At 32.8% G+C, this 13,081-nt stretch overlaps 1 protein-coding gene across 2 annotated transcripts in view; it reads left to right on the plus strand.

Moving 5' to 3' along the window:
* Positions 1-13,081, plus strand: part of TRAPPC8 (trafficking protein particle complex subunit 8) — a 75,170-nt gene that overhangs the window by 35,092 nt on the left and 26,997 nt on the right. For both annotated transcript variants that reach the window (XM_059140804.1, XM_059140805.1), the window contains exons 12-19: positions 1,076-1,207; positions 5,031-5,255; positions 6,227-6,335; positions 8,156-8,350; positions 8,930-9,060; positions 11,244-11,318; positions 11,801-11,927; positions 12,335-12,489. In XM_059140804.1, the coding sequence (XP_058996787.1) occupies positions 1,076-1,207; positions 5,031-5,255; positions 6,227-6,335; positions 8,156-8,350; positions 8,930-9,060; positions 11,244-11,318; positions 11,801-11,927; positions 12,335-12,489 (1,149 nt within the window). The remainder of the gene's footprint in view (positions 1-1,075; positions 1,208-5,030; positions 5,256-6,226; positions 6,336-8,155; positions 8,351-8,929; positions 9,061-11,243; positions 11,319-11,800; positions 11,928-12,334; positions 12,490-13,081) is intronic.

The following is a 13,081-nucleotide window of genomic DNA, read 5'->3' on the forward strand; positions in this document are numbered from 1 at the left end:
AGATTGTTTCCTCAGATCTGCTTCTACTCTAATTTTGTGATTGCTGTAGAGATTAGTTATAATAATCTATGATCTATGAGCACTTTTTGGATGTAACTATAATTTGTTGACATTATTGCATTTAAAGTAAATGTTTTCTGTTTTCAACTCTCCCTGGGGAAAATAATGGCAGCAGAACACATGGAAGGGCATGGTAAGTTCAGCTTGAGAATAGCTGAAAACCTAGAGAAAGTTTTGGTGAAAATGTTGTTGATACTTGATCAGCATCCTTCACTACTTTCTCTGTTATTTGTAAAGTGGTGATGGTTCTTTCATTTGAAAGGTTGTCCTTATGGATGAGGATGTAAATTTAGTATGTGGTTTTTGTAGACACTAATGTAAGAGTCCATTGAAGTGGAAACTTAATTTGAGTTGTACCGTTTACTAATAATGCTAATAGCCGGGATAATCTTTGAAGGGGAAACCTTATAAACTTCTTAATGAAAAGCAGTCACTTTGGTATTCTTGAATTAAGCAAAAATTGAGAATTGCTTTTACATACAGTAAATTTAGTAGAGGATAAAGCAGAGAGTAGATTATTTCATATTCTACATACATTCTCTTATTTTTCCTTTTTTTCTTGGGTAAATAGAAATATGCTATTAGATATCTCAGATCAATTTCCTGAAGAAATTGTGCAAATCTGTTGTTTTCTGTGCTTTCCTTTCCGGTTTGTCTTTAATCAGTATATCTGTATTCTCAGTTTATGTACTTTTTTTTTGCCATTTGAAAAGGGATTGCATTTCTTCAGAGATTTATTATACACTGCATATTATAACCAGACATTTGGCTTTATGAAAAACAAAAGAAAATATTTAATAGTAGGGAATTTTTTGAAGGATTTCAAGAAAAATTTGTGCTTATTGGAAGAAAGAATCATCAAGATTGGATTGCCCTTTGATTTCTGCCCTCAGATTCTCTTACGCTAAATAGTGAATATACTATATATTATTTTTAGAAATTAAATGGTTTTTACCAGTTATCTTTTTGCTTTTAATTTTATGAAACCTTTTTTTTTTTTTTAAACATTCAATAGGATTCTGATCTTCGAAGTGCACTTCTTTTGGAGCAGGCGGCACATTGCTTTATAAACATGAAGAGTCCCATGGTTAGAAAATATGCATTTCATATGATATTGGCAGGCCATCGGTTTAGTAAAGCTGGGCAGGTGAGTGTATTTTCTTAAAAAAAAAAAAAAAAGTAATAGTTTATTTTAATTTTTGTTATTAGCTATTTATTTTATAAATGTATGCCATTCATCAATTTTTTATGATTTTAAAATTAATCTTAAAAATGGAAGCAAATTTTGTTCTGAGGTAATGTGTTATATTGGTAAGGGCATGAGATTTGGATTTAGATAAATGTGGGTGTGAATCTTGATCTGCTCACAACTTGACTTGGGTTTAAGTTACTTCTCTGAGCCTCAGTTTTTGTATTTATTTTGGGATTTTGGAGTCTTGCCCAAATTTTTGTGAGGTAAAACAAATCATACATATGAAGGGCTGGATATACTGAATGCATTTAAACAATTTTAATTATCCTTCACAGTGGCTGGACTCTCTGCTTCAGCTCTGGTCTTCTGTTATTTCTCAAAGTGCCTTATAATGATATTTACTAAATATTTAATGAGTAGAAATCCTGTCTCTCTTTTCCCTGGAAGCAGTTGGGTTGGAGAGATACTTATTATTTTAGAGCGATTTCTCCAGCCCCAGTTGCCCTTTAATTATTAGTTGGAGGGAGAATTGTTAAAGGCAGAGTGGTAGCAGCAGTAAGTCATGGTTTACTGTAAATATAGATAAGTAAGTATGGATTGAAGAATCATCTCTGAATTCCTGGAACTATACAAGGAGCTTAGTATGTACTGTAAAACCATAGTCTTATCTTTTAAGGAGTTTTTTATATCATAGGGAAATATGAGGACTTAAAAAAATTTGGTTAATAATGAATTTTTATGAACATCTATTTTTCAAAGTCTGTGCTAAACAAACATGTCAGTATTTTAAATTATATGTTATTAAAACGGTGCAAAGAAACAAAAACATTCAAAAATTACTCTCAATTTCATGTGAAAATGCCATGATTTTAAAAAACAAGTATTTCAATATTGGGTTCCTCCTTCTATTTTTGGAAACTGGCAAGTTAGAAAATAGGTGAATTTGCTTTATATTAGATACAAAACTGTAAAAATATTTCTGAGGGGCGCCTGGGTGGCTCAGTGGGTTAAGCCTCTGCCTTCAGCTCAGGTCATGATCTCAGGGTCTTGGGATCGAGCCCCACATCAGACTCCCTGCTCAGCAGGGACCCTGCTTCCCCCCCCCCCGTCTGCTTCTCTGTCTGCTTCTCTGCCTACTTGTGATCTCTCTCTCTCTCTGTATCAAATAAATAAATTTTTTAAAAATTTCTAAAATTAAATATCTTTTTAATATATCAACTTATAATAATTGATACACTCCATCAACTAGAATTTCTCAGGTTCTAGAGGGGAACAAAATTTTAAAGAATCATTGCTCAAAGCTCTTCTTCCATACTAAATGCAAATGCATCTGGACCATGTTATCCCATTGTTTATTGTCATTTAAAAATGTTTTATTCAAAATGTAATAAGCGTGTGGTTCCCTTTGCTTGGGAGGAAAATTAAATACCCCATTAGGAATGATCCATTGTCTCTTATTAAAAATAAGTCATCCTTTTCCACATCTTTGTCCACTTTTATGAATGGTTTCATTTATGAACATGATGATGTCATTGGAATTGGAAACAACCACTCATGTTTCATCTTCTGAGATTATAGGATATGTTACTTCTAGGAAATACATGCAAATTAAAAATGCTACCTTTGGGGGTGCCTGGGTGGCTTAAGATTTTATTTATTTATTTGACAGACAGAGATCTGTCAGAGAGGCAGGGTTAGAGAGAGAGAGGAGGAAGCAGACTCCATGCTGAGCAAAGAGCCCTATGTGGGGCTCGATCCCAGGACCCTGGGATCATGACCCAAGCTGAAGGCAGATGCCTAACCATCTGAGCCACCTGGGCACCCTCTTAGTAATCATCTTTAACTCTAGTTATCTCGTGGAGTTAGTGATTCCAGGGTACCCAGTTCTGTATTTTGTGACCACTCTGTATATAACCCTGCATCCAGAAAATCTCTTTCTCAGACAGTATATAGAAACTAAATGTATAACTAGAAATGCTCTTCTGTTGGAAAAATAAACAATGTCCTATTGTAGTTGGTCAAGAACAGTATCTTCCTTGGAAGGTGGGACATAGAACAAAAATGGTTGTCAGTGAGGCCAAGTTGTTCCTCAGAAGCAGCACTTTTTATGACATTTCCATTAAAATGTGTTGTTGGCTGAGATTAGAGGATGTTAGAGAAGATTATGTGTATATAGAAAGGCCATTTCTCAGTCCTCTCTGTCTGAGAGTTTGTGCCAAATTGCTTTTCTTGTCCCCAGCATTTTTTAATAGTTCCTTTTTTTACCGTTAGTTTTCCAGTAAGGAATTTTAAAAAAGGAATTGACATTTCTGAAGATTAAAATTGGTAAAAAATTTAAGAAAGTGCTAGAGAGGGTGTGTGTGTTTGTGTCCCATATACCCCTAGACACAGTATACCCCTGTTTCAATTTTTACTTTAAAAGGCAGACTTTAAATCCTTGTTACCTTTTAAATCTCTTTAGATGCTTTTCCAAGAAATCGTAAAAATGCACTTGAACTCAACATTTTGACATATTGTTTCTTGTATCTCAGTTTTTAAGACTCAATGTTTGTGTTCCTTTTTACTAAAGGAAGTATGGAGATCAAGAAATAGCACTTAAAATTATTTTGAAACAGTCTCAAACTTATAAAAAAGTTGTAAGTACAGTTCAGAAACTTTACCTGAGCGATTTGATAGTTATCAAATAGTTACCAGTTACCTGGTGCCTCATTACTCCCAAATATTTCAGGACGTATTTTCCATTTTCTAGAAACAAGACTTTTTCTCCTATATAATCACAATACAGCAATCAAATCAAGAACTTAATACTGATACAGTACCACTAGCTAATCATCTAACCAGTGTCCCATAAATATCCTTTATAGCATAAGGATCCTGTTCAGAAGGATCCTTTGACATTATGACCTTGATACTTTTGAAGATTACAGGCCAATTATTTTTATAGAGTGTGTCTCTCAGTTTGTTTGGTGTTTGATGTTTCCTCCCAGTGAGATTTGGATTGGGTATCTTTGTAGGAATATCACAGAAGAGAGACTGAGTTCTTAAATTGCATGCTATTAAGTGGCAGATGATTTTGATTTGCTTTAATTTTTTAACCAGGAAAACATTTTCTTAAAAAAAAAAAAAACAAGCAGTTCTGGCTGTACAGGGTACAAAGTTGTAATCTACCCTGGAGAGGGGAGTTAGGTACAAGAGTATACTCTGAAGCAGGTTTAGTGGAGTGAAGCCTCTTCCTTGGTTCCAAATCCCAGTTTTAAGATAGAGGTTGTCTGAGTTCAGGGGGTTTCAGTAATAGGCAATTAATGCCAAATATCTGCTCACAAGTGTGGCAGAATATAGCAGTGGGCAAAAGAAAAGAATATACCATACTCTTACTACCTAACGAAATCATAGTTTAGTTAGCATTCAGCCCAGTGCCGTGGCATAGAGATGACCGTAACGCAATCAGTAAGATAGTTCTCAGTTATAAAATAACAACCTAATTTATGACTCTGGATGCTACTCTCTGAAAACTCCCAGATGGTTTTCCATAAAGTCATGATCATTTTTGACTTTTTAGTCTTCCTGCTCTTGGACAAAGCAGTCACTTGCCTGCTTCAGGACCTCTTATTTTTTAGTAATAATTGCAAAGGGGTCTTCATAAATGTTATTTTCATTGTTAAATCATTCTAGTCTTTGTTTGAAGCACCAGTTACCAGGTTCGTGATTATGTGTGTGTTTACTTTTTCTAGTCCAAGAGAAGTTTGGATTATAATACCTTTTGTTTATTTTCTTTCAGAAAAAGCATGCTTTGCGCTGTTATTGTCAAGCCATGCAAGTTTACAAGGGAAAAGGCTGGTCTCTTGCAGAGGATCATATTAACTTCACTATTGGCCGCCAGTCGTATACCCTTAGGCAACTGGACAATGCTGTGTCTGCTTTTAGGCATATTTTAATCAATGAAAGCAGACAGTCTGCTGCTCAACAAGGGGCCTTCCTCAGAGAGTATCTTTATGTTTACAAGGTGAATACTTGTTTTTAGTAGTAGATATTAAAATTTAAGTCATTATTTTTAGTTAAAAAAAAAAAAAAACTCCTTTAGTAGGAGTTCAATAAAATGGTTTTCTTATAATTTATATAATTATCTGTCATAATAAAATGTGGCATTATGCCCTTCGGCCATAGATCTGAGTTCCATTGCCCTTCTACAGATCTTTAAAAGGGAATTTTAATATTCCATAAACATTTGATCTGTGCGTATTCTTGGAACTTAAAAAGAAAAAAAAGAGATGCCGTGACTTTCTAGGCTCCTTCTTCATTATTATTTTTTTTGAATCATAACAAATTTTATAACATATTGGGTTCTCATACCGTCCTTTGGAAAAAGTATATTCCTTTCTTTTTTCTATGAAAGATGAAAAGGTATGTGTCTATGGGAAGTGGCCATATTATGGTCTAACCCAGAAAAATTAATAGGAAGGAAAAATACTTCACTGAGACAGGGGGTTAGAAAATACAAAACATTATTTTAGGGAAAAACTTACCTTTCACATTTTTTAAGTTTAAAATTTTTTCAAATTTAAAAATTTTTTCTTCAAGACTTGTGAATAATGAATATTTTATCTGTCCTGCAGAAAATATGCTTTCATTCTTTATTAATTTGAGATCAAATGGGTTAGAATTTTAACATAGGATGCTGTAAAGAGTCACAGGAAGTAAAGTGCATACAATAGTATTTGGAAGTTTTCACATCCAAAGAGAGCCAATTAGCTGAGGAACTTGAGGAAGATTCTCTTGGCTAGAATAAATGTTATTTATTATAACTGATAATAAATAAGTTATTATGATGGCTGATATATTAAGTAAAACTAGTAATTCTTTATTTTAATATTCTTGCTTAACATATTTTTAATTCCTTACATATTAAAAAATGAGAAGGCAAATGTAAAGAAAGTGGAGTTTTCTCAAAAAATTCTTCTTCTCTATTTCTTCTAGAATGTAAGTCAGCTATCACCAGATGGTCCTTTACCACAGCTACCTTTACCATATATTAACAGTTCAGCAACACGGGTTTTCTTTGGCCATGACAGACGACCAGCAGATGGTTTGTAAATTTTATTTGGCCTTGTTGCATAGTGACTATTTTTTTAAGTGTTTTTTTTTCTTTATTTAAGAAATGATGTTGTAATTGCTAGAGCATATTTGAAAATAAATAACTCTGTACTGTATTACTTAACATCCTGCCAACTGAAGATAACCAGTACTTCAGGGTTTTCCTTCCAGCTCTAAAAGCTAAAAATAAAAACAAAATAGCTACAATTATAAAGGGTTTTCTCACATAGTCTTATTGAACATTTTTAATGGCTGTAAGATACTTTATTCAGTACATATAAATGAAGTACTTTAATATTTGCTAATAGTTGGACTGTTTCCTTCTTTTCCTTATATAAAATTATGTTTGATGGACATTTTTGTGGAAAAACTCTTTTTTTTAAGAAGATTTTTATTTTATTTATTTGACAGAGAGAAAGAGAGAGAGCACAAGCAGGGGGAGAGGCAGGTGGAGGGAGAGGGAGAGGCAGGCTCCTTGCAGAGCAGGGGAAGCCCGATACGGGACTCGATCCGAGGACTCTGGGATCATGACCCGAGCTGAAGGCAGTGGCTTAACCCATTGAGCCACACAGACGCCCCTAAAACTTGTTTTCTTAACTTTTTGTTATAGAAATTTCAAATATACGTAGTAGCAGAGAACAGTTGCCAATATTCTGTTCTTCTTGTAAGTCTTTTAAAAATACAGGCTTATTTTCTAAGGATTGAACCTTAGAATGGCAGTACTGGGCCAAAAGTATAAATATGTTAAAGTAAACTTTGTAATTCTAAGCATTCTTATATTTGAACTTATTAATATGTTTCTCTTTGAGATTTAGTATAAAATTTAAAAATATTCATCACTGGGTGCCAGGGTGGTGCAGTCGGTTAAGTGTCCAACTCTTGGTTTTGGGTTGGGTTGTGGTCTAAGTGTCCTGGGATCATGCTGTGTGTTGGGCTCCGTGTTCAATGCAGAGTCTGCTTGAGACTCTCTCTGTCCTTACTTGTTCCTCTCTCTCTCTAAAATAAATAAATATATTATTATATATATATATATGCACATATATATGTATATATATATTATGAAAATGTTTATGGCAGGATTGATTTTAATAGTGAAAAATACTAGAATGATAGAGGAGCTGAATTGATAAATTTTGGTATATTTATGTAATGGATTCATGCTATAGGACATGAATGAAATTGTTCCATATGTTTCAGTATGGATAATACACCATAATGTTGAGCGAAAAATGTTACAGAATGATCAATCAAATGTAATTCCATTTATATAAATTTCTAGTGTCAAACCAATTCATCCAATGCATACATTGTTTATGTATACACTAATATGTGGCAAAGGAAAAAATATGGATGAAAACACAGTATTTCAGTTCTGGCAAGAAGTGCTAGTAGAGATGAAGGAGAAAAATAGGATTGGGGAGGGTTACACAGAGGACTTTAATTATTTGTAACATAAAGAATATTTGGGATTTTATGACAAACATTGACATTTGTTAAATTTCAGTGTATAAATATTTGTTATTCTCCGTGTGTTTCTGTATGTTTGAAGTATTTTATTTGAAATTGTGAAATATTAAGAAAAACGTATTCTTTCAGAGTTAAGAAGAAAAGAACAAGAATATTATAAGTCAAGTTCCATTTAGGCTAGGGTTATTAAGAGAATATTTTTCTCTCAGGTAATTAAACAGGCATGAGTGAGTGTGTATGTATATGTATTTATTTGGCTACCTTGGATTTTTATTTAAAATATGTCTCATTTGAGGGCAGATGGGTGTTAGTATACATGTACTGAATTGTGACTTTTTGTTTTAGGTGAAAAGCAAGCAGCCACTCATGTAAGTCTTGATCAGGAGTATGATTCTGAGTCCTCTCAGCAGTGGCGAGAACTTGAAGAACAGGTTGTAGCTGTGGTCAACAGAGGAGTAATTCCAACCAATTTCTACCCCACACAATACTGTTTGAATAGTTACTCGGATAACTCAAGATTTCCACTGGCAGTTGTAGAAGGTGATATACTTGAATTTTTATTCATGGTTTTTTGTTTGATTTATAAAATCAAATTTAGTCTGTCTTACAGCAGATAGACTGGAAGGCATGAAATAATAAATTTGGAAACATAACTTAGTGAGCTGCATGTATAAAACTAGGCATTGTGGGCTCTGATACTGGTACATATAGTGTGCTATTGGAATATAGAAGAGAGAATGACATTTTTTAGTACATAGAAATTGGGGGGAAATCTTCTAGAGGAAGTCTTTTTTTTTTCCTTAAGATTTTATTTATTAGAGAGAGCATAGAGGGAGAGGGAGAGGGAGAAGTAGATTTCCTGCTGACCAGAGAGCCCGATGCGGGGCTCGATTCCAGGACCCTGAGATCATGATCTGAGCTTTGGCAGCCGCTTAACGGACTAAGCCACCTAGGCTCCCCTAGAGGAAGTCATTTTAAAACTGAATCCATGGACATGTACCAGGTGGTAAGGGATAGTCTAGGCAAAAATACAGAGTTGTGAAAGTAAGGTGTGTTTAGAGAATTGAAGCATAGGGTAATAGGTGGGGTTTGTTATTAATTTAGGCCTTTCTTTTGTAGAACCAATAACAGTGGAAGTGGCTTTTAGAAATCCTTTGAAGGTTCCACTTTTGTTGACTGATTTGTCATTGCTGTGGAAGTTTCAACCCAAAGATAGTAGTGGAAAGGATAATGAAGAAGTTAAAGAACTAGTAAGTTATTAAAAGGTATTTGTAATAAGCATGTTTCAGTAATAGTTGCTAACATTTCATTTTTTTCTATTCAATGAGCTATACTTATTCTTTTTTATGCTTATTTTCCATAGTTATAAAAAGTATGACGTATATTTATTGTTGAAAATTGAGTATACAAAGAATATAAAGAAAAGTAAAACTGTCTTCTCAGTATTTAGAAATAACCACTTTAACACTTTTCTGTATCTTCCCAGTCATTTCCATTTTTTTGTTTTCTTTCATATATGGGATTCTTTCATATTGCATATGTTTTTTTTTATTGTGTTGATTCATATACATATTTTGATAGTAAAATGTCTCAGTATTTCATTTCTGTATAATATTCCACTGTGGATGACCTGTAAGCTCCTCTAGTATCTCTCCACTAATAGTTGTTTTAGAAGTTTCTGTTTGTTTACTGTCATCATCATACAGTGGTAAAAATTTGGGTGTATAGTATTTTATCCTGATAATTTCTATAGTAAAGATTCCTGGGCATGAAGTTAAAACATTTTAGGGAATAAGTATTTTAGTACTCTATTAGTTTCCCAAAAGGTCATACCAATAGGCTTTTCACTAACAGCACATGGGATTGCATATCTCTTCTTTGCTGCATTAAGTGTTCTTATTAAAAAGAAAAAAAAAGCTTACTGATTCGATAGGTAAGAAAAATGTTTTTTTATTATTTTCCATTTCATTCATTTCTGGTGAAGGTGAAGTTCTTGTATTTCCTTTTTTGTTGATTGTCTTTATATATACATTATCTGTTTCTTTTCTTAGTCATATCTGTTAATAAGCTATTTATTTGAGATAAGTTATTTTTGAAACAGCAATGACTTGAATAAATATTTTCTGTTACCATACTGATTGTAACAAATAACTGGGATGGTACATTTTTCACCCATTTATTAGGTTATTCACCAATATTTACTGTATAACTTTTACTTTTTTATACTACCTTGCTATATACCTTAGAAATGTGATAAATATTATTTTGGAACTGGGAAATATCCCAGCATTTTGGCACTGATTTATGGAGGGAGAACTTGAAAGAAGATGTATGTCATACTAACTGTAGTATAAATTATTTCTCTTGAAGTATTTTGATATTTAAGGATTGCCTTATATAAAGTCTTGTCAGTTAAGTCCATTAAAGGTGTTTTGTGATTATTTATACTCATTGTGAATAGTTTGAAAGATTGAGATTTTGTAGGTTCATATTCTGACTGGAATTTTAGCAACCTCTTGAATTTTTCTAATATTTTTTAGATGCCTAGAATATAAATTAGAAGTCTATAAACTGTTTACTCTTGGGGAAAGTTTTTTTAAAAAGATTCATTAGCTTTTTAAGTGTATTAGTCTGTGTGCTGCTAGATTTTAACGAAGGTTTATTAAAGTTGAGTGAAAATTTTCATTTTGTATAATTAAGTTACACTTTTTCCTGTAAGTTTTAAACTCTGGATTTCTTCATAAACTTCTGCTGATGGATTAAGATGCTGACCTGGAATTTAGGGAAATGTAATTTTTATTTATTGTGGGAAGTAACTAACTTCATGGTAAAAGTAAAACAGTGTTTATGAGGACCAGCTTTAGCCCAAGTGTAAATTAGTTAACTCTGCTTTGTTACATGACCAGAGATTATATTCTCTTACAGAAGTCCTTGAATTGGAGGACACAGGCTTTTTTTGCTCTCTCTTACTGCCCTTATTGGCCACCAGTCTTTTATGCGTCTTGTTTAGGTGTCATTACTTCTTTTTATAATTGGCTAATTTGGAAAATGAGGCTAATCAGAGTAAAAGATGGAGAAATTTGTTCTTATTGCAAAATTAAGTGTCCATTTCAGCCATTGTTGATGATTAGTAACTGAACTTTTATTTGTTGAAGTTTTGTCCTCTTGGTGGCTGCAACTTTGAGTAGCTCACTTACCCTCCTCACTTGAATTGGACTGAATGAAATGAAAAAATGTATATAACACGCATTCTGCTACTGCGTGGCTTTACTCCAGGTGTGAAAGTTTGCTTATTGCTTAGCACATAGTAAGAACCTAATAAATGCTAACTATAATTATTGTTATTGTTCTTAAGTATTGATGTATAGGAATGTTAATATTCTGGTACTTTCTTTATTAGAGTGTATGTTTTACAAAATAATTTATTTTTCAGGTAACAGGTGAACCTGTAATGATTGGAACTGAAGTTATTTCAGAATTTTTAATTAATAGTGAAGAATCTAAAGTGGTAACTATTTTATTGTTTTTTTGTCTTAAGCCTTTGAAAAAGTAAGATGCAAACAAATTTAAAAAATCAATTCAGTTTATTTTATAGCCTAGTTTTCTTAAAAGCTAAAATTTGGAAGGTTAGGAAACAGGAATTGCATAAGAGGAAATTGGTGGAAAGAGTAGATTTGCAGAGGTCTTTGGTTTGTTAATTTCCAAAGAAGCCTGTTGAAAACTTTTTGCTTTTTTGGAGGTGGTCAATGTGGTAATTTCATGTAACATTTGCTTGACCAGAATATTTTGTTTTTTTGTTGATTTGAAGTGTTAATGAAGATCCAAGCCTGTATCTTCTTTTGAAGAAGATGCTTTTCAAAATAAGAAATTAATTGATTATTCAAAAGTTTAGGTCATGAGTTTATATTTTTACAGTATTGCAAAATTTAGATACTGTGCTATTTAAGATATTATGAAAACATAATAAGAGTGGCTTAAATATCTCCACAGGCAAGACTAAAGCTCTTTCCCCATCACATAGGGGAGCTGCATATTCTGGGAGTTGTTTATAATCTTGGCACCATTCAGGGCTGCATGACAGTAGATGGCATTGGTGCTCTTCCTGGATGTCACACAGGTAAAACTATAGCATTACTAAACAGATACAAAACTAATAATTAAGTCTCCATAAATAAATGAATGAAAATGAGGTGTTTTAAAAACAGGTTTAATATACCTTAACAAAGGCACTTAGGTTATTTGGGTTATTTTAAACTCTGCCATTGCTGCAAAAATAAACGAATTTATTCCCTTCTAATGTATTTTGTATATGTAAAACAAGTAAATCCTAATGAGAAATTAATCCACATATAGGGGTGTGGTTAAACATAAAAATAAAATACACTTAATTCTTTGATTAACCGTGCGAGTCAATAATTGTTTAGGATTTTTCTGGAAATAATCTGAAAGTTATAGTATTTAAGCTAAATTGGTATCATTTAACACACCAAATTATTTTAGGGCATTGATTGTTTTTTGTTTCAGGAAAACATTCGTTGAGTATGTCAGTCCGAGGGAGACAGGATTTAGAAATTCAAGGTCCTCGACTTAACAATACGAAAGAAGAGAAAACATCTATTAAATATGGTCCTGATCGACGTTTAGATCCCATTATCACAGAGGAAATGCCGCTATTGGAGGTATTTCACTTTTTAAAATTTCATGGATTAATAAATTATCTATAAGGTCATAATATTTTCAGTCTATTAATTTTAAACTTTGAAGTTACTGATACTACATTGAACCATACTTTTTAATTATTATTAAGCTAGGTTAAATAGATCTAATTCACAAAGAAAAATCACAGCCAGGTTATAATATATAAATCTCAGATTATTAATGGAAATTGTGAAAATACATTTAAGAAACACTATTAAAATCAGTGACTTTGTTTATTAAGATCAATGGCTTTTTTGGATAAGAGAGCCTGCTTCTCCCTCTCCCACTTCCCCTGCTTGTGTGTGAGCTCTCTCTCTCTGTGTCAAATAAATAAGTAAAATCTTATAAAAGGAAAAGTAGAAGAGCAGTCCTCTTTGAGTCCCCCACTGTGTAAGCATTATGTTGTATGTATGTTGTGTATATAGGCATTATGTTGTATATATTATTCAATGAGATTTGTGTGGTAGACATTTGATTTGTGTCTGGTCATTCACTGTTAACCAATAAAACCACAGTAAATAACCTTATGCATATCATTTTCTACTCACACACTCACAGCTTCAGGATAAATTA

This window comes from Mustela lutreola, chromosome 11, assembly GCF_030435805.1.
Source record: "Mustela lutreola isolate mMusLut2 chromosome 11, mMusLut2.pri, whole genome shotgun sequence".
Classification (NCBI taxonomy): Eukaryota; Metazoa; Chordata; class Mammalia; order Carnivora; family Mustelidae; genus Mustela; species Mustela lutreola.